The 24724-nt window shown below is 42.8% G+C and overlaps 4 protein-coding genes and 1 long non-coding RNA gene across 6 annotated transcripts; 3 read left to right on the top strand and 2 right to left on the bottom strand.

Moving 5' to 3' along the window:
* Positions 1-221: 221 nt before the first annotated feature.
* LOC116920666 lies at positions 222-1202 on the bottom strand. Its single transcript, XM_032926769.2, has 2 exons — positions 972-1202; positions 222-725 (listed from the first exon to the last, which is right to left on the bottom strand). Exons 1-2 carry the CDS (start codon positions 1200-1202, stop codon positions 222-224), a joined length of 735 nt encoding a protein of 244 aa, XP_032782660.2.
* A 1423-nt stretch (positions 1203-2625) lies between these two features.
* LOC123471583 (28S ribosomal protein S9, mitochondrial-like) lies at positions 2626-3840 on the bottom strand. Of its 2 annotated transcripts, XR_006646387.1 has the most exons (7): positions 3729-3840; positions 3504-3663; positions 3339-3442; positions 3108-3281; positions 2965-3040; positions 2829-2904; positions 2626-2754 (listed from the first exon to the last, which is right to left on the bottom strand). XR_006646387.1 is itself a non-coding variant. In XM_045173213.1 (6 exons), the coding sequence occupies exons 1-5, from the start codon at positions 3777-3779 to the stop codon at positions 3002-3004; spliced, it is 528 nt and encodes a 175-aa protein (XP_045029148.1). In that variant the 5' UTR covers positions 3780-3840; the 3' UTR covers positions 2773-2904; positions 2965-3001. The 2 variants fall into 2 exon arrangements, 1 of the variants encoding a protein (XP_045029148.1); XM_045173213.1 differs by lacking the exon at positions 2626-2754 and having other exon boundaries at positions 2773-2904.
* A 4996-nt stretch (positions 3841-8836) lies between these two features.
* Positions 8837-10180, top strand: LOC116920667. The gene has a single exon (XM_032926770.2). It carries the CDS (start codon positions 9002-9004, stop codon positions 10178-10180), a length of 1179 nt encoding a protein of 392 aa, XP_032782661.1. The 5' UTR covers positions 8837-9001.
* Positions 10181-19483: 9303 nt separating this feature from the next.
* Positions 19484-20657, top strand: LOC123471586. Its single transcript, XR_006646390.1, has 3 exons — positions 19484-20122; positions 20289-20381; positions 20442-20657. It is a non-coding gene; the product is annotated as an uncharacterized LOC123471586 (long non-coding RNA).
* A 2409-nt stretch (positions 20658-23066) lies between these two features.
* Positions 23067-24081, top strand: LOC123471393. The gene has a single exon (XM_045172627.1). The coding sequence runs from the start codon at positions 23067-23069 to the stop codon at positions 23751-23753; it is 687 nt and encodes a 228-aa protein (XP_045028562.1). The 3' UTR covers positions 23754-24081.
* The last annotated feature ends 643 nt before the right edge of the window (positions 24082-24724 follow it).

Here is a 24724-nt window from a genome sequence, read left to right as displayed (position 1 = left end):
ACTTTTTAGAGTGCATGGGGTGCTCTTTATTTAAGGTGTGATTATCTTCCATCTAAATGTTGAAAAGTTGACGATACCGTTTCACTGCATTAATTTGATCTGGACAGCTTGGGTCTCCTGCCGTGTGATTCTTTTTGCAATTTGGGCATTTAAAGGTGGATGCATTGCAGGACCTGGAATCGTGGTTACTTGAACATTTACCGCAGGTTGGCGCGGTGGCTTTACAGTGTGACGAGGTGTGCCCATAGTTGTTGCATTTGTAGCATCGCCTTACTTTCCCTGTTTACATCAATCGGGACGATTTTGATTAGTTTGTAGCGCGTGTGAATTTTGTTTCTACTTAACGCCTCATCCCTTACCGCGGCGGAGGTAAAATACATTTTAACATGTCCTAGATCTTGGTCGTTGCATTTGTGGATCTGGACTATTTTTTGAAGTGTACCTTCAATAAAGCTGTTTCTGAAGTTAATATCCTCTTTTAGTTCATCCATGTTCTCGATTGGGACAAAAAGACCGATTGCTGGGTATAGTTTTTCTTGGGTTCTCGGGTCGTTTATGACTGCTTTGCACTCTTCACTGGTTCTGATTATATCGAGGGCTTTATCCGCATCTTGTTGATTCTGGAAAGTAATGAAACCTTTGTCGTCTTTCGTGTTGACTCTGAGTGGTATTGGGTTTCCGATTTCTTTTGACTTAAGTAGCTTATCCATGAGGCCTACGTTAAGTTCTCCTGCGCTAGTCCGGTTAATTTTGAAGGCTACCGTTGTTTGGTTGTGTTTGTGGTTCTCCGATGGTCCTCTCGTGGCGGCAGCGTATGACTTTGTTCCTTCGTTACGTTGACTCGATTCGGTGTGCGCGGCTATTACCTTGTCAGCAAAGGCAAGTTTAGCCTCTTGAAAAAGTTGTTTTTGTTTCTCCAATTCGCTTGTCTTTGCGATCAGGAACGATTGTGTTTGCTTCAGTTGGACTTGGTATTTCCTTGCTGCATATGCAATATTGAGGGTGCGCTGGATAAGTTCCTTATGCGTTAATTCGCTCAGTTCCCTTTCGTCGACTTTGAGTAGCGAGTCTTCTAGAGAGTCGGCATGAGTTCTGTAGTTATGATCTAAGCACGTAGACTCTTTCTTCGGTGCACCTTGGTCCTCCGAGCTAGGTGATATTATTTGTGTATAGTTCCGTTTCAGTTGTTTACTTGTGTCCATGCTGGAATTAGGTGTAGACTGCTCAGTTGTTGCCTTCTTTATCTCTGTTCTGCAGTTAGGGCATAGCCTGTAGTTCCCTCTGCCCACACCTTTAGTGACAAATCTGTAGTTACATCGCTCGCATGTTCTTTCCTTCCCTTTTTGCGACCCGTCTGAAATAGTCGATTCGTCGAGATGATCGACGAGACTATCTTCGGGTGCAAAGGTGTTCCCTCCGCTCTCAGAATCCATACCTGAAACCAGCAGGTAGGACGAGAGAAGAAAGACACTTAGAAGGAGAAGGGCGGTGGCCCGCGGCTTTGACTGGGAATCAGACGGGGGGATGGGAGACTTTTCTGCTAACGAACTGTCACAGTAGCAAATTCTGATGTTATTGCGGAAATTTCGATTGAGAAAACGGTGTGAAAATCGGGTGCAGAGTGGTGAAACTTGTTTTGGTACACGCCCTGGTAGTTTTGCTATAGGAATACTTGAAAAAGAAACACTGATTTGCCGTAGAAATATTTTAAAATTGAAAAAACAGTGGGAGACGAGAGTAAGCACAGAATCGTTGATCAAGCAGACCATTCGATCCCTCACGCATCAACTAAGATAATAAATGGAGTATCGAATACGACCTCACTTCATTACTTTCCTTGCTATAACGATGAATTATCCAGATTAATGTTACCTCAGGAACTTGTTGTATTTCAACTTGGGCAGCTAGTTGACGTCGAAATTGCATGATGAAATCTTTCTCGATGACAGAATATGGATGTTGACTAAAGGTACGTCTACACTAGCAGTTTTTACAGACAAGTTACGGTCATACAGGCCTACCGGCATACAGTCTTACTGCCACGCTATTTCAGTTTTTCCGTAACGCAATCTACACTGCACATAGGTTTACAGACATCATACGGAAAATGGGCGTTGCAGAAGGCAGGGCAAACACTTTGTAACTTTGTAACTTTTGTAACTTTGTAATCGTGCAATGTAGTATTATACAATACAGGATGATTTTTAACACACAAAATGAACCTCTTGACGTCTTTTGTTTCTAGTTTCAGTCTACAAAATATTAAAATTGTACATAAACTGAGAAAAAGCAACAAATAGAATTAAAGTATTTACTTTTCGGTTATTTTCTTTGGGGATTTCTTTTCTTTGGAGATGGTTTGGGCCCCATGTTTTTTATTCAAATTCAAGTTTTTTAATACGCACAACGACTGTGGCAGACGAATTTCTACAGACAATGTTGCAGTCATGTGTGGTTGCATTAATAAAGAGTATTTGAAAATATATACTTTATTCTCATTGGCTGAACCTTATTTTTCATCTTACGGAAACTCTCACTTACGGGAAAAGTTTGAATCATTTCAAACTTTTTTTCTTACAGACACACAGGCATACAGGCATACGTTTACGGAAAATCGCTATTGTAGATTGAACGGAATAAGCTTTCCGTATGCCTGTATCGAGTCTGTATGTATGTATGACCGTAACTTGTCTGTAAAAACTGCTAGTGTAGACGTACCTTAAAGCGTTCGAACTTTTCGATCAAATTCGCATACTACCAAAACGAATAAAGAAAAGGGGAATAAAACGTTATTGTGCAGTTTTCCCACTAAAAAAATCATTTATCACCTGAGCATCAGTCAATGACTCAAGAAGAACATTCTCAATTTTTTGTTTTGGTATCCATTCAGACCCAAACAGAAACCTACATCCAATGGGAAAGTAAATTTTAGATATAAATAAAGAATAAACAAACGCAATTTACAATTCTATAGGTTTTTGGTTTTGAATTCCCCTGCTTATTATTTTATCTTCATGTCTCTTAAGGCGGCTGCTAAATCCTTATTTCAAACAAAAAATTTAGGTATTTCATTATTTGATAGTAAAACTACTATGTTTTGCTTTTACATGCATGAGTGTGTAGTAATTTGGTTTTGATGTGTAGAACAAACTGTGATAGGGTCGCCCATTAACATCAAATTCTGCTGCCTTACGTTTAGGATAGATCTCATCAGGATGTTTCGTCATTGGTCTTGCTTGTTGGTCAAACAGCCCAGATGGAAACAAATATCTTATAGCCTCCTGAATATTAAAGAGGGTAAATAATTGAAACTGTACACACACTGTTATAAAAGTTACATCAACATCAGTTTGTGTGAAGAACTCAGGGTCTTTCCCCATCATGTTAGCCAAATGTCGTTTTCCTATGTTGTACTCATGTAATTGCTGTTTGATGAAATTGTCTACAAAGGAAAAACATTACGCCACAAAGCTTGCTGCAAATCTTCTTACGAAAATTGATACCATGGATTTTGGCACGCTCCATATATGACTTCATAGCTTTGCTCATTTTTTTCGTATCGCTCTGTTCAAAATCTAATGCACGACCGTCTTTTGAAACTGATTCGTTGAGTTTAAGAGATCCATTTTGGAACAGAGGAGCAGAAATAAAATATGATCGAACCTAAATAATTTGAAAATGATTGAATCTCCACGTCATTTGATAAACAAAGTTCTGTTTGTATGTACCCCTCTAAAACATTTTGAAGGGAAAACTACGAGTTCTCTTAGCACTGCCATGTGTACACCGTCTGCACTTCACTATCATGTATCAAGCAACACAAACTTCAACTGTTCACGGACTATGTTCCGATCTCGCTGTCGTCTAAATCGGACCTTCTAGCGGGTTTATATTCTTTCACTAGACGGCTCTAGTGATCGGACGTACATCCGTTCTCCAAAAATTTCGAATTCAAAATCAATGGGCATTATTGAACGGGCCTTGATCCGTTCACGGAAACGCCAATTCGTCAACAACCGGTCCGTGGTGGGCGTTCCAATTTTGTGTGATTGTCATTATTTACGTTTATTGTTTTTGTTTTTTTCTTCTGATTTGGTTTTAAAGTTAGTTGTATTTGTGTTTTTTTTTTAAATCTGTATATATGTTTAAAAGAATAACCCATGCGTTGTTATTATGTAGTAGAAATAATTTGAACATTTTTATGTTTTTGTTTTTGTTTTGTTCTATTATGGTAGAACGGTGGAGAGAAAAAATGTTCGCGATGGGTAATTCGAGATCCAAGTAGAAACGGAGTGCCTATTGTTTAAAGGCTTAGAGACTCGGCAAATGGTATTACTGACCCGTTGTGACAGCGTAGATGAGGTTGCAGAAGAGTTGCGTTACGTCGCAAAATCTTCACATCATATTATTTCCGCTATTGCTGATATTACTGAATCCAGTTCCATGATTTGACTGAAAACGGTATGTTGGTTTCCTTTCTATTGAGTGCGAAACATTGATCTTAACGGCTGGTGTCAAATTACAGGACGAAAAATGTTGCATGACTTCTTGTTCGATATCTGTGGATTGCAAGGAGGTTTCACATTGGAGAAACACGAGCAGCAGTGTAACGTTTACATTCGGCGCACGTTCGGACGTGATAAGATCGTGCTCATGCTAGTAAGCGGCGGACTCGATTTCGTCGTACGTGCTGTCCTTCTCCATAAAGCACTTCTACAGGGTGACGCCTAATAAGCGCTTGCTTATTATGGAGTTAGTCATGGGTTCAAATCCCATTTGATCATAAAGGAAAAATTTCATTTAAGCTTAATAGTTTGTTTGAAAATATGCTGCATCAGAAGAAAATACATGCATCTTTATTAAGGGAACATGCCAGATAACTCGTCGCGAGTGCAGGGCATCTATATCCATTCTTATCTTTTTCTTTTTTTTTTATTTTATCTTTACGAAAAGATACAATATGTTTGCTAATTTACTTTATTGACGTTATTCACTGACAGTTAACAAGCGTTTTAGTAATTTACCTTGGGCTACTTGAAATTATTATTACAAGTGTGAACAAGTTTCATTTAAGTTCCTTGTAAAAGTTGAAATTCAAAGTGTATGTATAATGGCACTACGGTATAGCATCGGAGCGGTACGCAGAAGGTTTAGGGTTCGATTCCCTAAAGAGTTCAGTTACATTTCAATGTAAAAATAAATTTCATTGGGAAAATAAAACGCGGAATTTCAATGTCTTCGGAAATAATTCTGATTTATGAGTTACAAAATCTCTAAGTAAAATTAGAGTGCCTTAACCAAAGACTTGTAAAGCCATATTCTACAACGTGGCTAGTAATGGTTGGTCGCATGTACTGGAACATTACAACTCAGATGGAAAACGAACCCATACTATGATGATTATGGAATGATTTGCTGTATTTGCTGTATCAGGACGTCACACACGTCAAACGCCTAATGTGTCGTGGAGAGCCGCAAAGCTGGTCAGAAACGGTCCTACTCACCTTCGCAAACGTAATACCACCTAGGATAAAGATTGCCGCAATGAGTTACCAGGTGCAGGTGTCAGTTCCAACGCCCTATAGGTGTCGCAAATGCTGGCGTATAGGCCATACGTCCGCGAGATGCGGTCTAAACGAAACGTTCTGTAAAAGATGCGGTAAACGACATGAGGAAGATGAAGTGTGTATTAGGAATTGCATCAACTGTAACAGTTCAGAACACGAATCTGATTGTAACCAATGCCCGGAGTACGAAAGTATGAAAAAGATACTAAAAATGGCATACCTGGAAGGAATTTCAATCAGGGAAGCACGTTACAGGCAAACTACGCTATACAGCTCAATTGCGAGACGCACGAATAACCCACCAGCAGGGCAGGGTGCACCGACGACGGCAGAAACACCAGAGATGGCAGCACTTGCCAACCAAGTAAAAAGGCTGCAAGAAGAGATTAAAGTTATCCGTGAGTCAACCATCCCTCAGATCCAAGGAGATATAAGAATTATGGTGGAAGACCTAGCAGAAACGAAAGAAAAAATTAAAAACTTCGATACAAGATTCGACAAGTTGGAAGGCGCTCAGGCAGATCTAGCAATCCAACAAGAATCCAGGTTCGACAGGCTGGAACTATTAATGAACAACCTATGCGGAGAATTAAACAGACAAACAACTAGATCGACCCCATATCAAACAAATCAAAGACAGATGACAACATCTACGGACCCCCTTAGAAATCCTATCACGTTAAGGACACCGAATCCCGAATCGCAGCTACTAAGCCCCATGTTCGAACCAATAAAAGAATGGAATGAAATGATGGACGGAACTGACTACGAAGATGGTGCATAGAACATTACCCCAAATAAACAACACCTCAATAAAATGCATCCAATGGAACGCGAGGGGGCTCACAAAATCAAAATTAGAAGAATTTAGAAATTACGTTTCGTTAATCCAACCTGAAATAGTGCTGCTAAGTGAAACACACTGGAACAGCGCATACAATGTTAAGTTTCGCACATACCACACCCTCAAGAAGGACCGCCCAAACAGGATGGGTGGAGGAGTGGCCATATTAGTGCACAAATCCCTACAGTTTACACCATTAATATTAAATAATACGGACACCATTGAAGCAATTGGTGTCAAAATTAAATGTACCAACAACAAAACCATTACCTTTACCTCAGTTTACATACCACAAGGAGATTGTGAAGTAGAAGACGTAGAAGCACTAATCACCAACCCGGACGCATTCGTTACAGGAGGGGACTTCAACGGTCACCATGGCATGTGGGAAACAAACACACGGGAAAACAAGGCAGGAAGATCAATCCATGAAGCTCTATTAAACACTCATGCAGCATGCCTAATAACACCTAAAAACATGGGCACAAGAATAGACCCCACCAAAGGCAAAGAATCTACGCTAGATTTAACCATCACGTCACCCGAAATAGCTAACACAGCAAATATAACCCTTGGACCACACCTGGGTAGTGACCACTTGCCCATAACCATCATTCTAAACGCCGCACTTAATCGCTCGTCAGGGCGACCACCAGGATGGAGGTTGGATGAAAGGAAATGGACGGAATGGAACGAGAACCTAGACGCGTCCCTAAAAAACAAATGCTTCCATCAAATCACCAATCCAGAAAAAGCGATGGAAGAATTTACGGAAAGCTTGGAAGAAGCCAATAAAAAAAACTTCAAGAAAACGGGGCTCATCAAACCAACAAACGCCGAACCAGACAGACCATGGTGGAACACGAATTGCAAAAATCTGGTACAAACAGCAAGAGAAGCCTACAACAAATGGAAGAAAGCCCCACTATCACCGGGAAAACGAGACGAATGGAAGAAAGCCGAAGCACGGAAGAAAAAAGGTATTATAACCGCAAAAAGGGAAGCCTGGAAGGTCTTCATCACGAAACTAGGATCGCGCGACCAACCGAAGATGTGTTCCTTCGTCAATTGCATGCTGGGAAAAGGGATAAACCTATCACCTGACGCAACAGAGATAAGAAATAACGAAGTCCCTATCAACGACCCCAAGGAAAAGGCAGAATTATTCCTGGAGATATTTAGCAAGAGTTACACTACAGGGGTACAACACAAAAACCTATACGAGGAGCTGATCAACGCACGGATGGCAATAAATTTACCCAACACACTAAACGACAGGATTACATCAGAGGAACAAGAAAGAGCACTGCCAAAATCCAAAATCAAGGCAATGGGGCCCGATCTAATACACAACGAAATGATCCGAAATCTATCATCACCAAACAAATTGCACTTACTTCACCTATTTAATGGCCTACTTACAAACGCACATGTCCCAAGTCTATGGAAACAATCAATTGTAATACCGCTATTGAAACCAGGGAAACCTAGAGAAAATCCAACTTCGTATCGACCGGTATCTCTCACCTCTTGCTTGAGTAAAACGATGGAGAGAATAATAGCCAACAGATTACACTGGTTCCTGGAAACGAAAGGGAAAATTAATAAGATCCAGGCAGGATTTAGAAGAGGGTGCAGTACTATGGACCACATAATACAACTGGAAACTGATATTGTAACCAGCTTTAGCCAGAAGAAATCAACAGTAGCAGTATTCCTTGACATCGAGAAAGCATACGACTCGATTTGGATACAAGGACTCCTATTTAAAATGGCAAGCATGGGCATCACAGGCGCCATCCTGGCATGGCTCAAAAACTTTGTGACAGGAAGAAGCATGAGCGTGAGGATCGGAGACCAAGAGTCCAGCCACAAATCCATCTCTAACGGGGTACCCCAAGGAGCGGTTATAAGTCCCATACTATTCAACATCATGATGTCAGATTTCCCAATGCAACAACAAACAAAAACGCTATTATTTGCCGACGACGTTACAATATACACTCAAGTAAACCAACCCGAAGACGCTGAAACAACACTGCAACCGGCGCTCGACAAAATATATCGATGGGGATCAAAATGGAACTTCAAATTTGCTCCCGCAAAATCAGCTACGGTGGTATTTACAAGGGCGTACAAACCAGGAGCAGACCCCCTTCTATTCTTAAATGGACACCGGATAATGACTAGAAGCTCCCACAAGTTCTTGGGAGTGTGGTTTGACCAAAAACTGCTTTGGAAGGAACATATAGCGCATGTATACCAAGCCTGCTGTAAGATGAAAAACCTATTCAGGATAATCACAACAGCCAGAATAGGACCCACCACGCATACCCTGATGTTACTTTTCAAGAGCCTAGTCCGGAGCAAAATAGACTACGGTCTAATTGTGTACGGAAACGCTAGCAAGTCAAATCTAACGCAACTAGACGTAATAAGCCGAGCCATTATAAGGATAGTACTGGGATCCAGGTTATCCACCCCCACGGAAATCCTCTACGCAGAATCACGAACGGAGCCTAGTGGAACAAGAAGAAGATGGCTGGCAACTAAGTACATTATAAACCTAGGCCATAGACCATACAACCCCATGTATAACACAGCAAAGCAGATGCAAGAAAGCGAAATCACATACCCCGCAAGAAGCACCCCGAGCCTCAGAAAAGTCCTAGACGCTATGAACACCATCGACATACAGCCGTGGCCTGAGAAACCCCAACTACCATCAAGCTATAACTATCCTCCACCAAGCAACCCAGCAATCTGCAAGACACTATGGTTTCCGATGTCCAAGAAAAAAGCAATGGATTGCCGAATCGAAACGGTCAACCTATTCAATTCCCTATCTCACAAAATCCCGGACACAACGATATGTGCCTACACGGACGGCTCCCACGAACCTTCGAAGAACATCACGACCTGCGCCGTCTACATCCCACGCCTTAATGTTACCAAATCCTGGACACTATCAAAACATTCAAGCATATTCTCTGCTGAGTTACAAGCAATATACCAAACCCTCCGCATCATATATGATCTCACTGACAACCCACCGGAAGTCTTAGTGTACTGCGACTCCAGCTCCGCCATAAAAACAATTGTATCGAACCAACAATCAACGAATGAGGCAATATCCCCCATCAGAGAGACGATAAGAAGTCTAAAATCCAGCGGAACCCGCACGACACTAGCGTGGATCCCCAGCCATACCGGAATAACGGGAAACGAACGAGCGGACGCACTCGCAAACATGGAAAGCAAAACCCCATCCGGGGAGAGGACAGAAAACCCACTATCACCCTCAGAAAAAGCATCCGTGGCTAGGAAGACATGGGCGAACGCACATCTTATGGAAATCAAACGCTGCCAGAAAGTATGCATACAAATGAAAACAACATTAAATCTAACAAGATGGCACTACCACAAGGAAAGAGCGGTGTCCATATGCCTACACAGGCTAAGATCTGGCCACAACTACACAAACGCCTTCAACCACAGAATCGACCACGAAGCGGACCCTAGCTGCAGGCAAGGCTGCGAAGCACTTGAAGATGTCAAACACATACTAATCGATTGCCCAGCATTCGATCTACACCGCCACAAACTCCGGCAACTGTTAGCAACAAAGAACCTTAACTTCGACACACATACAATACTGGGCATGAACCCACTAGCAGACCCGGCCACGCAATACAAAATAAGGGACCTACTAGGAAGATTCTTAATACAGACAGCACTGATACACATAATACAAAGAATAAAAGAATAAAAGAAACAAGAAAAAAGAAAAAAAAAAAAAAAAAAAAAAAAAAAACGCAAGACAAATAGTAGAGATCGGTCAGTGTGTGTGGGGTACTCACCCAAGTTTAAAAGAAACGCCAAAACCAGGAAATGGAATTATCCATCAACAGTTCAAACCACGGGACAGCATTAACAACAGGAACCACAAATGTGAACCTAAGAAATACAAGATAAGTTACTCGAGCAACCAGGATAACATTAAGATCAAAAACTTACGACCAATCAGCCAGACAAACAGCACTCAGCAAAATCAACAACCATGTAACAGGGAAGCCACCTAGGAAAAACTCCAAGAGATAAGGAAATTATATAAACTTGCATTACCACCATGGAAACCAAAAATCCGAGGCATCCACACACAAAGGCAATTCAAACAGCATGCCCAATGGCCATCAACAACCTAGGTAAACAAATACAACCAGGAATTAATAAAAAGGAAACACATAAACAAACGCACAAGATGCCCCAAGCATCTAACAAATCAAAAAACCTTAAACATGCCGCCAACCAGACGGAACAATCGAGGGAAGAACAAAACAATGAAGAAACACTGGCACACACCGGCAACCATTGAACACGCGACACAGTTCTGGGAAGAAGCGGAGACAAGAAGCGAAGAAACGGGTCTAAACAGCAACCATGACAGTGAAGGAAATGGACAATAGAGGGACACTACCAGCTACGCCTGCATCACAGCAACACGAACAGCACAGTATAGAATAGAAAAACACCACCATCAAAGCAGAAATCAAACCCAGGAAACAAAGACAGTCGGTGCGGAAGGTCTTCATTTAATCGAAGACCAGTTGCTGCCCTAAGGTGGCAGCAGTGCACCTAAAATTACCATTGTAGTCGAATGTTCGTTCGACCTGAACTGTGTTGACCTTGTATTTGATAGCTCTTTACAGCAGACGAAAAAGGGTAGTTAAGGAGGGAGGGCGGCCGGCCCCTTTTGCTCAGACCTTTTCTAGCTCTGTTACAGCATAGTCATGCCTAGCTCTAGCTCCAGCTCAAGTAGTTCAAGTGATAGCGATGCGTCGTCTCGCGGTTCGTCAAGGAGATCGAGAGTTAGATCAGGTAGAGTTAGGGAACCCGCAAGACAGATTCCCAGGGAGGAGATAGATCAAATAGCAGAGGCAGGAGTAATTCCCGATCCCATCCCGGGAGAAGAAGGAAGAGAAGACTCGCCAAACCCCGAGATCCCGCAAGATCCTCAGGTTCCACTAGAAGAGGATAGACGCATTGAGAGAGATGAAGAGGAGAGGATCCAGAACCCGAGGCCAGCTAAGAGACGTAGAGAAAAAGAGTCGGTACGAAAGTTTAAGTTGTCAAAGAGTAGGGGTAGAAGGCTGCTACGCCCCTTTTCAAAAGGTGTGGGCACCACGGAGTCCAAAGTGATTAGGGGGCGTTATCTTATGTCCTTTAAGAAACGTTCGACCTCGTTTAAGTGCCCTTCTTTGGACGACGCCCTTTACCAACGTCTCAAACAGATTAAGGGTTCGTCCGCGTCTAAAAATACGATCGATCAGAACGAGAGAGCCTTGTACAGCGTGCAACAAAAAATCCTAGAAGCAGCTCAACCGCTCTTTTTTCTGTCAAACGAGAAGCTTAAAGATAACGATCACCGTGAGACTATAAGTGATGCGCTCCAATTATTGGGAGATTCGTTTCATGAGGTTACCCAACAGCGCAGGAGGAATGTGCTCAAACAAACAAATCCATCCTACCTCTACCTGCTAGATGATCAGGACAATTTCAATAGCGACGAAGCTAGTTCCCTCTTTGGAAGATCATTTATCAGATCCATGGTCAGATCCTCACAACAACAAGCCGAGTTAAGCAACCTTCAACCGATCCATCGCCTGTTTGGGCAACCTTTCCGCACTGGCGGACAACAGTTTCGCCATTTGGAGGTGCACACCAATAGACCGCTGGGTCAATCACATCGTCATCGATTCGAATCCATCGACACCCAGCAGGGTATGTCGGCCGACAACCGTCAAACGGGAGATTCGTCAGTCCCTCCAGCAAGGTTCGGCGGAGAGCGCGACCTGTTTGAGAACAACACGGCCCAACATCCGAACGCGGATCCTCAAGATCATTCAGCAACAGGGGAAGGTACGTCTCTAACCTTAAGTCAGATAACAGTAAGCCGGTTCTGACAACGGAAAAAGAGATTTTGGTGGGAGCTAGGATATCATCCGGAGCAGAAAGGTGGGCCGAAATATCATCTGATCCCTGGATCCTTGGGGTAGTCACGAGCGGGTTAAGATTAGAGTTTTCATCCTACCCTATACAAGATATTACCCCCGCTAATACGATATTGGGAGCGAGCCAATGGGATATTTGCAATAAAGAGATAGAGGATATGATAAGGAAAAAGGCAGTGGTACGCGCAGAGAAGAGAGGTTTTGTTAGTAACGTGTTCATCATCCCAAAAAAGTCAGGTGGCTCACGCCCAGTCATTAACTTGAAGAGACTCAATACATTCATCGTTTACAGACACTTCAAAATGGAAGGTGTCAACCTGATTAAGCACATAGTCTGTACCAACGATTGGATGGCTAAGCTAGACCTTAAAGATGCGTATTTCTCAGTTCCCATACACAAGGAAGACCATCGATTTCTGCAGTTTAAATGGAAAAATTCGCTATTTCAATTTGTCTGTTTACCCTTTGGACTTTCCTCAGCCCCATGGGCTTTCACTAAGTTGATGAAACCTGTGGTAGCTTACTTAAGACAACAGGGCATAAGATTAATCATCTACTTGGACGATATTTTGGTCTTGAACCAATCTAAAGAAAGGTTGGTTGAACAGTTAGCCGTAGTCTCTGATCTATTGGTATCGCTGGGCTTCGTATTAAATCAAGAAAAATCTCAATTGACCCCCGCGCAGGAGTTGGAGTTCTTAGGCCTTCTAATAGACTCGACTTCGTTATCTCTTAGTCTTCCGCGTACGAAACAGGATTCCATTATAAGTTCATGTAAAGAGACTCTAAAGAAAGAACGTATACCACTGAAGGAGATCGCCAGCATCTTAGGAAAATTTACTTGGGCCGCATGGGCCATTCCCTTTTCCCATGCCCATTGCCGGGGTATCCAAAATCTTTACATAGACAAACTGAAATCGAGCAGCGGAGATCTCAAGACCAAAATCTATCTGACCATTGAGGCTAGGAATGACCTAACGTGGTGGACTTCATCTCAGAATCTGAATAAAAAGAAAGCCTTGATAGACGCGTTACCGTCCGTCACCATTTACGCCGATGCGTCTCTTTCCGGATGGGGGGCGGTATGCAACGAGGTGAGGACAGGAGGTCCATGGACCACATCCGATGCCACTAGACATATAAACGAGCTTGAGCTCTTAGCAGGCTTCCACGCACTAAGATCATTTTCAGAGAGGAGTCGATCCTGTACGATATCTCTTAGGCTGGACAACTCCACAGCCGTAGCTTATATAAATAAGATGGGTGGCTCAAAATCGTCTCATCTGAATAATATCGCGCTAGAGATAGCTAACTGGTGCGAAGAGCGGAATATCTCCCTTCAAGCTAGCCACTTACCCGGGATTTTTAATGCTGTCGCAGATCAAGAATCGAGAGTGAGGGAAGATTGGAGCGACTGGATGTTGGCAAAGGAGGCGTTTCACTCGATTCAGAAGAGGTGGGAGATAGAGATCGACTTATTCGCAGCCCATTGGAATGCCCAACTGGAGACGTTTGCGAGCTGGAGACCCCAGCCCGGGGCAGTGGAGACGGACGCCATGTCCTTCAGCTGGATAGGTCGCTGCGGATATGCCTTCCCTCCCCCTTCTCCCTCATAAAGAACTGTCTATCCAAAATAAGACAGGAGAAAGCGACTCTGGTTTTAGTCTGCCCATACTGGCCGAGCCAGTCGTGGTTTCCGAGCATCCTAGATCTAGCGTGCGACACTCCAATAGTCCTCCGCTCGCGTCCGGACCTATTAGTATCCAGTCAAGGGGAACCCCACTCCCTACTCAATTCCAAGACCTTCCAGCTAACCGCCTGGAAATTATCCGGAGACAGTACGCTAGCCAGGGCATTCCGGAGCAAGTGGGAAACCTACTGTTGGCAGGATCAAGGGACTCCACCAGAGCTGCGTACCAGTCCGCCTGGATCACGTGGGGTAATTGGTGTAGTGAACAAGATCGCAATCCCCTTCGAAATGATTTGAATAATATCCTTCTTTTCCTGACAGAGGCTCATTCCAAAGGAAAAGCCTATAACACAATAAACATCTACAGATCGATGCTCTCATCTACTCTAGATCCAATTGACGGCCTCCAAATCGGGAAGCACCCTCTCGTATTAAAGTTAATGAGAGGTATCTACAATTCTAATCCCCCCAAACCCAAGTACGATTGCACATGGGACGTGGACATGGTGGTTAACCACCTGAACCGGCTTGCAAACGAAGAGATGACGATCGCCCCTCTCGCTCGAAAACTCGTCACACTCATAGCTTTAGCATCCCTGCTACGTGTTTCGGAGATAGCCTCTATCGCGAGGGAAAGTCTAAAAATAAATGAATCAGGTATGTCGTTTTCCCTCTTGAAACCGAGAAAGGCTCAACGGGAAGGAGCACTGAAGACATTATCAATCAAGAGGATCAGGGACCCTCGAATCGACCCTGTCAGTTGTACAGAACGCTATATCCTTCTATCGGAAGGATTCCGCAACCAAGCCAACGACAAACATCTCTTAATTGGGTCGGTGAAACCGCACAAACCCGTAGCCGGGTCGACCGTAGCAGGTTGGTTAAAAAGACAGCTTCAGGAAGGAGGAGTAGACGTAAGTAAATTCTCGGCTCACTCAACAAGAGGAGCAGCCTCCTCGAAAGCAGCAGCAGCGGGTATCCCTGTACAATCCATTCTAAATACGGCCAACTGGTCGTCGGAATCGACCTTTACAAAATTTTACAGACGAGACTTGAACAAAGAACCATCCCTAGCCGAAGTAGTGCTGAATCTAGAATAACCATAATTCGCTTTAAAGATCACAGTTCAGGTCGAACGAACATTCGACTACAATTGTAAATTGATCGAGAGTGCGAAGCACTATCGACGATCAATTCTGATTGTGGAAGAATAAGAGAGAGAGACCTGAACTGTAAACTTCCTCCCACCCGCCCGTCACTACTTTAATAAATCTTAACCTAACCATTCTCGTCTATCAAAATCACAGATTCGATCAGCGACGAGGTGGCAACCAACAGTTCAGGGGCAGATACTAAACCGATTCCAGCGACCAAATAGCCCAAAGAAGACGGAAACCGAAAAGGTCTGAGTAAAAGGGGCCGGCCGCCCTCCCTCCTTAACTACCCTTTTTCGTCTGCTGTAAAGAGCTATCAAATACAAGTTCAACACAGTTCAGGTCTCTCTCTCTTATTCTTCCACAATCAGAATTGATCGTCGACAGTGCTTCGCACTCTCGATCAATTTACAATTACCATTACCATTACCATTACCATTATCGTCTATCGTTATCCTTATCCCCTCACCTCTTCTAGTAGTGGCTAGTGGAAACTGTTTGGGTTGTGAAAAAAAAACGCTATATTTGAACATAAAGATTTTTTTTATTAGCGTGTTCTTCGTTTTCACAAAGGCCACTTTTGCGGGATGGGAATGGCATCTAAAAGGAAAAAGAACAATGAGTAGTGAAGGTCCAGTTAAGATTGTAGGAATTAACCATGGAGTATGTCTGCATCATTTCTTGTTGATGGATGGATGGAAGGAAAAAAGAACAATTCACTGTAAGACATGATTATGGCTGTTTCTCAACAATTAGATTTTCCATTATTTTTAAACAATGAGATTTTGCAAGCTTTGTGTGCTGTGTGTATTATATACACCACCTTATTTTGCCAATTTCCTCTTTAGTCTGTCTCGTTGATTCTCTGAATTTTTTTTATGTTTCAGGATGTTACATTTTTTTGCCAGTCTCCAGATGACAATAATGAACAACACAGCTTACAAAACAAGCTCCGTGCTAACAGAAGTATGATTGGATGAGGTTCAAAATTTTAGAAAATGCTGTATTTCTTGAAATGATTTCATAAAATATTTTACACAGGTGTTCTTGCTGCTGCCAGCCGGTTCTTTTCCATCCTGTTACCTGATTGTGAGTTAGACCTAGATGTCTGCATCTCAATTGATCTGAGCTTTGAAGAACTGTTTTGTGTTCTTGAGTACATCTATTCTGGGAAGCTGCTGTGTTCAGTCAAAAGCAAAGACAGAATTTTAAGTATTCTAAAAGAATTTGATATTTTCGTGCCTGATCATCTACAGAATTCAGTAGACTGTGGAAGAAATGGAAGTAGTGAGGCAGAAGTGGAAATAATATTTGAAGAAGCCATTGCAAGTGAACCAAAAACTACTAAAGATCCCACAAACATTTCAGAGGATAAATCTCCCTTTGCAACTTCTGCCGATGTTCGTGTAGTAAATAGTGGAGAACTAATTTTACGAGAACCCAATATTTCAAGCTCCAATGAAGATCCCTTCCAGTATGAAGAAAAGCTTCCAGAAAAATTCTCAAACAGTCATAAGATGTATAGCAACAAAAGTAAAACTCATTGTGGATCAAAAATGGCTATTCTGAATTCAAACACCAATGTTACTGAAACCATTGTTGAACCGGAAATCTCCAGACATAAAGATCCGGTCTTCACCGTAGTCACCAACCAACCCACTTCGCTGGAAGAAACGCTTGAAAGTATCGTATCGTCAGAGATTGTAGCGGTTGAACCTCAAGATAACCCATCGCTAAGTAATTGTGATGTGCATAGAAGTAGTGTAGAAGATGAATGGACTATTCAGCAAATACCGGATAGGCAGACCGTTACGCTGCAGTTCCCTGCCCAGATTCTTGGCAGTACGACTTTGAGCGCACTAAAAAAGGGAAAAAGAAGAAAATTACATTTGTTGAGGAAGAGACTGAAGACAGTGACCAAGATCCCGAAGATCAAGACCAAGAAGATTCTCTTGGTTACGAAGAAAATGATGAAGTCAAAAGTAAATCAGCAGTACAAACATCTAACCAGTCTGACGATCAAAGTAATGGTTTTGAACCTCCGCTCAACTTTGAAGTAGCTGCAAAAAAGCTGGATTCGTGTTTAGATCAAAGTACATCTACCCTAAGATCGGATGTGAAGCCTAGTTTGAAAGTAAATATCTTAATTGGCGCGTTAATTTCATTTTGTAATGCAATTTTAATGTTTCAGGGAATCGGATGTTCTAGTTCATTTGAGGATCTCACTCCAAACCTGGACGTGAGTGATAGTGCTGAAGAAGAAGATATTATTCCTAAGTTGAAGTGCACACAAAACAATGAAACCTCAAACGTCGAAGGACTATTGGCCCTCTGCTCGGGAAAATTCCCTGGTAAGTTGTGTCGAAGATTTGTTTTTTCGTTGTATGCTTAGCTAACTTATTTTACCATGTAGATTCGCTTTCTGGAAGAGACACGCAAAAAAGTAGTTTGACTGAAAATGCAGATGACGAATCTGATGAAGAAGTTAAGCCGTTCGCAAGAATAATTCCAATGGCTGATGAGGATGACGAGGAAGATGGCTCCAGTAGTGCTCTCCCAAAATTCGTTTCTGAAAATGACGCTGATGAACCTGGAACTGTGCCTTCTTTTTTAGAGGATGGAGAAAAATCACTGTCAAAGGTGAAAAAAGGGCCCGTGTTTGTCTGTCAGATGACGAAGATGAAACTATCGATGAAAACCATTCGTTTGTCGAAGAAGAGGAAATGCATGAAGAGGAACGAGAATTTAGAGGTCTGACTGAGTTTTTTGAAGACGAGGCTGAACTGTCCGGTTCCGAAGTTGGCAGCGGTGACGAACGAGAAGACGAAATGGATGACTGGGAGGAGGAGGAAGGCGATAAGGAGGATATTGATGAAAACGAAGTTCGTGAGCAAGTTGGAAGAGCCCATATGAAGACAATGCTTGATCAAGACCAGCGTGAAGTTCGACTTTTTCAAGAGCTTTTTCTCGAAGATGGAGATTTGCATTCTGATGGCGGTGGAAGGCAAAGACAATTTCGGTGGAAACAGGCTGATGGTGAAAATACTGAGGGAGACGGTGCCCGTCCAAAAAATCAAGAAGATGAAGAAGATGAAGCTGCTGAAGAACAGGATGATCTCACATGGAGAAAAATTCACAGTGATAGAGAAAAATGGCTCCTGCAACAAAAGTCGCAACAGGTGATCGTCCAACGACGTAAAATGTTTTCAGTTTACTAATCAACCATTTTTGCCGCCAAACATTTGGTGTACAGGAAACGAATAAAGAAGGGCCATTGGTTATGAGCCGGCAAACTAAAATGGTGAAAATCAACACTGCTTCCAAAACCATTAATCAAATTACAGAAGGCGATTCCTCCGCTGCTACTGCCAACGCCAAGCAGTCAACGCATTCTAAGGCGAACATTGTGACCACTGTAGGTTACTTTTACAAAGTGCTTAACACATTGTAGAGATCAGCGCTTATATACTTTCCTACTTTTCATTTTATAGGTGAGATGCGGATCTTTTTTACGCAGAAGTGAAAAAGATTTATCAGAAATTGCATCGTTGATGAAATCCGTGTTACCTGTTCAGGCACCAAGGGTCGGTTCCAATTTTGTATTTGCATCCATTACTCCGGAGAGGCCAGTCGCCGAGCAAAATAGGAAACATAAACAAGATGTAATACCAAAACTTAATCTGTTGTGTTCTTTTGCTTCCGATGGTATTTATTTTTATTTTTTTCAGAGTTCTAAATGCGATTCATCCAAGCAAAATCCAGCACCAGCCAAGAAAGCTAAAATGCCTCTAAGTGCAAAACTAATTTAACATTTAGTTCAATTAGTTAGTTTCTCCATATCTACTTAATAAAAAAATAATTTAGTCATACCTTTCAAAAGTGTCAACGACAGTGTTGACTGTGTGGGGCAGATACGTTGTGTATCGATTCGATTCGGCGACCGATATGGGTATGCTATGCCCGAGATACAGCGGCTATCTTATAACATGTATCCCTTACACATCCACCCCACACATCCAATAATCGTACACAGAACCTTTAAATACCTTGATTCCAGATCCGAAAACATCATGCTGCAAGTTTTACAACAATTCCGCAGTTTTTATTTTTTTTTATTACTTTTCTATTTTACGGGTAAGTTTTAATTTATGAGCTGTATACACGTATTGTTTGTACACATCAATCAATTTTTCTAGTGCATAAAAAATTTTTGCATTACATTATACGAACTAAATAGGTCCCGTGCACGTCGCTAGCCGGACCACGTCGATAACATTTTCCGTTTTTTTTTATCGAATTCCCAAATTTTTTGATTTACTTATGAATTGATCGTATGCGTTATTGAATTTCTCGTAATGTTCATTTATGACATTGCTACTTTTTTTCGAAAATTATTCGTAAATTAGAATTTACACGGTAACTGCAAGGCTTTGTTATAATGATGTTTTCGGATTGAAAACGTTCCGCGACACGCTTTGCCGTTGGCAACTTCCATGGTGATTTCCACAAGATACCACCCCATGTTCCAAATACATGAAATACCGGGTCCCCAATAGATTAACTGTAGTGTTGCTATCGTCTATCGTTATCCTTATCCCCTCACCTCTTCTAGTAGTGGGTAGTGGAAACTGTTTGGGTTGTGAAAAAAAAAACGCTATATTTGAACATAAAGTTTTTTTTTATTAGCGTGTTCTTCGTTTTCACAATGGCCACTTTTGCGGGATGGGAATGGCATCTAAAAGGAAAAAAAACAATGAGTAGTGAAGGTCCAGTTAAGATTGTAGGAATTAACCATGGAGTATGTCTGCATCATTTCTTGTTGATGGATGGATGGAAGGAAAAAAGAACAATTCACTGTAAGACATGATTATGGCTGTTTCTCAACAATTAGATTTTCCATTATTTTTAAACAATGAGATTTTGCAAGCTTTCGGTGCTGTGTGTATTATATACACCACCTTATTTTGCCAATTTCCTCTTTAGTCTGTCTCGTTGATTCTCTGAATTTTTTTTATGTTTCAGGATGTTACATTTTTTGCCAGTCTCCAGATGACAATAATGAACAACACAGCTTACAAAACAAGCTCCGTGCTAACAGAAGTATGATTGGATGAGGTTCAAAATTTTAGAAATTGCTGTATTTCTTGAAATGATTTCATAAAATATTTTACACAGGTGTTCTTGCTGCTACCAGCCGGTTCTTTTCCATCCTGTTACCTGATTGTGAGTTAGACCTAGATGTCTGCATCTCAATTGATCTGAGCTTTGAAGAACTGTTTTGTGTTCTTGAGTACATCTATTCTGGGAAGCTGCTGTGTTCAGTCAAAAGCAAAGACAGAATTTTAAGTATTCTAAAAGAATTTGATATTTTCGTGCCTGATCATCTACAGAGCAGCAGCAGCCGCGGGATGGTACTCGGAGTAGTGGCTACCAGAGGCGTTTCTACTCGGAGAGCTTTGGCGTTGGGGGCGGAACGTCTCGTTTTGGTAACGGAGCCGGGCCGTCCCACCAGCAAATCGACGTGGGGGCTGGACCGTCTCATCGGCAGTTCGACGGCAGTGCTGGCTGGATCAACGCCAATCATGGGTTCGTAATTGATTGTGTTTATGACTTATCGCTTAAGCCTTTAGCAGTTAGTGAGAGATGCATTGGCGGTAGAATTAAGCATTTTTCGAAGGCCTGGAAATTAATTTCGGCTGATCCGTGGATCCTCAACGTAGTGAGGCACGGGTTGGAGTTGGACTTTGAAACGCCGCCCGTGATGGTAAAATTCCCGTGTAACGCGCGCATGGATGTCGATCAGTTATCGATAGGAAATAAGGAAGTAGGAGCGTTACTTCAGAAAGGAGCAGCGGTCAAGGCTAGCAAGATCGGCTTCGTTAGTTCTATGTTTATTATTAAGAAAGCGTCGGGGGGTTTTAGACCGATCATTAATTTGAGGAAACTCAATTGTTTTCTGGTTTACAGACATTTTAAAATGGAGGGATTGCCCACCCTTAAGCATTTGATTAGAGAAAGGGATTGGATGGTCAAAATTGATTTGAGGGACGCCTATCTGACGGTCCCGGTAAATGAGAATTTCCACGAATTTTTACAGTTCTTGTGGGCAGGGGAAGTCTTTCAGTTTGTAAGTCTCTGTTTTGGTCTGGCGTCGGCGCCGTGGGTGTTTACAAAGCTTTTGAAGCCCGTAGTGGCTCTTTTGAGAACTTTGGGTTTCAGAGTAGTAATCTATTTGGATGACCTTATAGTATTAAATCAATGCGAGTTGAAGATTTTGGAGCAATACAGTTTTATTGGGATCTTATTGCGCGTCCTGGGATTTGTGATTAACGAGGAAAAGTCAGTGGGGACACCATCTCAGGTGATGGAATTCCTGGGACTCATCGTTAATACGGTTACCTTGAGTTTTCGGTTACCGTCAAAGAAAGTTGATTCGATGGTTGAGAGATGTGGTCGGATATTGAGTAAGCGGAACGTTCCGCTGCGGGTGTTGGCAAGCCTGTTAGGGGATTTTACTTGGGCGTCATCGGCCGTTCTATTCGCGCGTTCACATTATAGGGAAGTGCAGTCGCTGTACATAAACAACTCCAAGTTTTACAAAGGGGAACTGGACACGAAAGTGGATCTCACTGATCCAGTGAAATCCGATTTATTGTGGTGGATATCCAATCTCGCCTCCTGCCAGGGTAAGCCTATGTTCGAGGCGGAACCTACGTTGTCGATCTGCTCAGACGCGTCTTTGTCAGGTTGGGGGGCGGTCTGCGAAGGCATTACGACAGGCATGTCTTGGTCGGATGAAGAGAAGAATCTTCACATCAATGAGCTTGAGATGTTGGGAGCATTTAATGCTTTCATGGCCTTTGCGGGCTCTAGGCGCAACTGTACCATCGAGTTGAGATTGGACAACACTACCGCAGTAGCGTATGTGAATAAAGAAGGAGGGACTCGCTCAGCATCCCTGAATAATTTAGCGCTAGATGTGGCTCGGTGGTGCGAGGTGAGGAACATTGTTTTGAAAGCGGAGCATTTACCGGGTGTTTTAAATTCCATTGCAGACAGGGAATCCCGCAGGGGAGTGGACTGGAGCGATTGGAGGTTACGTCCGGAGGTTTTTCAGGCTCTATCGAGAGTATGGAGGACTTCGGTCGACCTTTTCGCCAACCCGTGGAACAGTCAGCTAGCGAGGTTCGTATCTTGGAAGCCTCAGCCTCGGGCGTGGGCAGTCAATGCGTTCACGCTGAGCTGGACGGAGCTGGAAGCCTATGCTTTTCCCCCTTTCTCCTTAATTCAAGAATGTTTGACCAAGATCCAAAGGGATCGAGCAATTGTAGTATTAATTTGCCCGCTGTGGCCGAGCCAGCCATGGTTCGCGTCGCTGTTGAGTCTGGCGTGCGATGTACCGCGGATTTTGGCACCACATCCGTCGCTATTGCGTTCGGTCAAAGGGGGAAAATCACCCGCTGTGCAGCGTACCCAGCTTCCGGCTAGTCGCGTGGAAGTTGTCAGGGATAGATACGCTAAACAGGGGTTTTCGGCGGAAGTGGTCGAGTTGTTGTTGGGGGGGTCAGGGACAACACAAATTCCGCTTACGATTCGAGCTGGAGAATTTGGTCGGATTGGTGTTTGGGAAGGAGTCACGATCCCCTGTGCAACGCTATTCCAGTAGTTGCGTCCTTTTTGGCTGAGCAGTCTAAATCCAAGGCCTATAGCACGGTAAATATTTATCGGTCAGCCCTATCGTCTGTTCTAGAGCGAGTAGATGGGCACCCGGTGGGTCAACACCCTAAGATTGTACTGCTAATGAAGGGTATCTTTAACAGAAGGCCACCGTCGGCCAAATATAATTCCACTTGGGACGTCGATGTGGTTTTGTCTTATCTTAGGACACAGGAGAACGCCTCGCTTTCGTTAGTGGCTTTGGCAGCGAAGCTAGCCACTCTCCTAGCTCTAGCGACCCTTTTCCGGGCTTCAGATTTGGCTGCGATCGATAAAAGGTCTATCAAGTTCTCGACTAATCGGGTTTCGTTCTCTTTGACCCGCCCCCGCAAGGCCCAGAAATCGGGAGCGCTTCATTCATTTTCTCTGGAAAGGCTAGGTGATGAGCCGCTGGATCCGGTGGAGTGCTTAAAGTGCTACATTTCGAGGACAGAGGGCTTCAGGAAGGACTCGAACAGCGAGCTTCTTTTCATTAGCTCGGTTGGGCAACACAACCCAGTTAAAAGCCAGACAATTTCGAATTGGATTAAGAATGTACTTAAAGACTCGGGCATTGACATGGGTGTTTTCTCGGGCCACTCAACCAGGGGAGCAGCAGCCTCTAAAGCAGTAGCGGTGGGAGCCTCATTAGATTCAGTCCTAAGTGCCGGACACTGGGCGTCGTCTTCTACGTTTAAAAAATTCTATCACCGCGAGAAGGAGCCAGGGCCGTCAGTTGCCGCGTCAGTCTTGATCCCGGACAGCGATTGGTATCGTATTATTCAGATTTAATGGTTGTAGTCCCGTTTCGGCCGGGTCCATTGGAGTAACCGGTTTTGTGTAACTATAATTATTAGTTTTTTTACTTGAGTTTCATATAGGCTTTAAAGTCACAGTTAAGATCGATGTTATCGATCGATATACAATTTTAGATTGTCCAAGCTTGCGCCAAGACAATATTAATTGTATGAGAGAGTATAACACGATCTTAACTGTAAATTTCCCACCACCCACCCCTATTTACAGTTAAGTTGGTCGGGCGTAGCGCATTATTTGTGCGAGTGACCGAGTCCCGTTTTTGTTTCAGATCCTTTGGCAACGGGCGTTATGGTCTAAGAGGAAGTCGCGGACACGGAAGATAAGGGGCAATTCCCAGTTTGGATTGTCTGTGGCCTATGTTTATTATTATTATTCATGTTTTGTTTGACCTATGTTTGGCCTAATGTTGTAATGGCCAATGTTTGGCCCATGTTATTATTTGTTTGTTACCATTGTGTTACACCTGTTTGTTACGGTGGTGTGTTGTCACACTTTGTAGAATGGTCTGAGGCTCTGGCGGCAGGCCGAGCAGTCAGGTCGTTTCTTTCCCTACCTTTAAAACAGCTGAGAAATAAAGGGTCAACATAGTTAAGATCGTGTTATACTCTCTCATACAATTAATATTGTCTTGGCGCAAGCTTGGAAAATCTAAAATTGTTTCCGTTTGCCTATCGTGTTTTGTCATGCTTAAGTCTATAGAGATTGGATATTGGTTACCTGCACTGCCATAAAAGAAGATTTCGTCTTAGGTTTTAATTGTAGATTGCATTTATATTTGAATTAGGCGCGTAATCAAAATGGCCGCCATAATGGGTGTAAGGAAGGGGTTACTATTATTGTAATTTATAGTACCAAAACTATGGTTATCTAAGTAAATTTTTACACCAAAACATGCTGGAGGTTTTAAGGTATCTTAATTATGTATTACTTTATTGATTTGCCGT

This window comes from Daphnia magna, linkage group LG4 (genome assembly GCF_020631705.1).
Source record: "Daphnia magna isolate NIES linkage group LG4, ASM2063170v1.1, whole genome shotgun sequence".
Lineage (NCBI taxonomy): Eukaryota > Metazoa > Arthropoda > Branchiopoda > Diplostraca > Daphniidae > Daphnia > Daphnia magna.
This window is presented reverse-complemented; position numbering and strand designations above follow the sequence as displayed.

Bases quoted from the DNA above. Each gene is read 5' to 3' on its own strand.
- LOC116920666 (XM_032926769.2), bottom strand. From the start codon at position 1,202: ATGGACACAAGTAAACAACTGAAACGGAACTATACACAAATAATATCA. The intron at 726-971 runs CAAGTCCAACTG...AGCGCAGGAGAA, and splicing joins CATATGCAGCAAGGAAATAC to CTTAACGTAGGCCTCATGGA.
- LOC123471583 (XM_045173213.1), bottom strand. From the start codon at position 3,779: ATGGCAGTGCTAAGAGAACTCGTAGTTTTCCCTTCAAAATGTTTTAGA. The intron at 3,443-3,503 runs GTATCAATTTTC...TTTCCTTTGTAG, and splicing joins GGAGCGTGCCAAAATCCATG to ACAATTTCATCAAACAGCAA. The intron at 3,041-3,107 runs GTAAAAGCAAAA...GTTTGAAATAAG, and splicing joins ATTACTACACACTCATGCAT to GATTTAGCAGCCGCCTTAAG.
- LOC116920667 (XM_032926770.2), top strand. From the start codon at position 9,002: ATGTATAACACAGCAAAGCAGATGCAAGAAAGCGAAATCACATACCCC.
- LOC123471393 (XM_045172627.1), top strand. From the start codon at position 23,067: ATGAAGGGTATCTTTAACAGAAGGCCACCGTCGGCCAAATATAATTCC.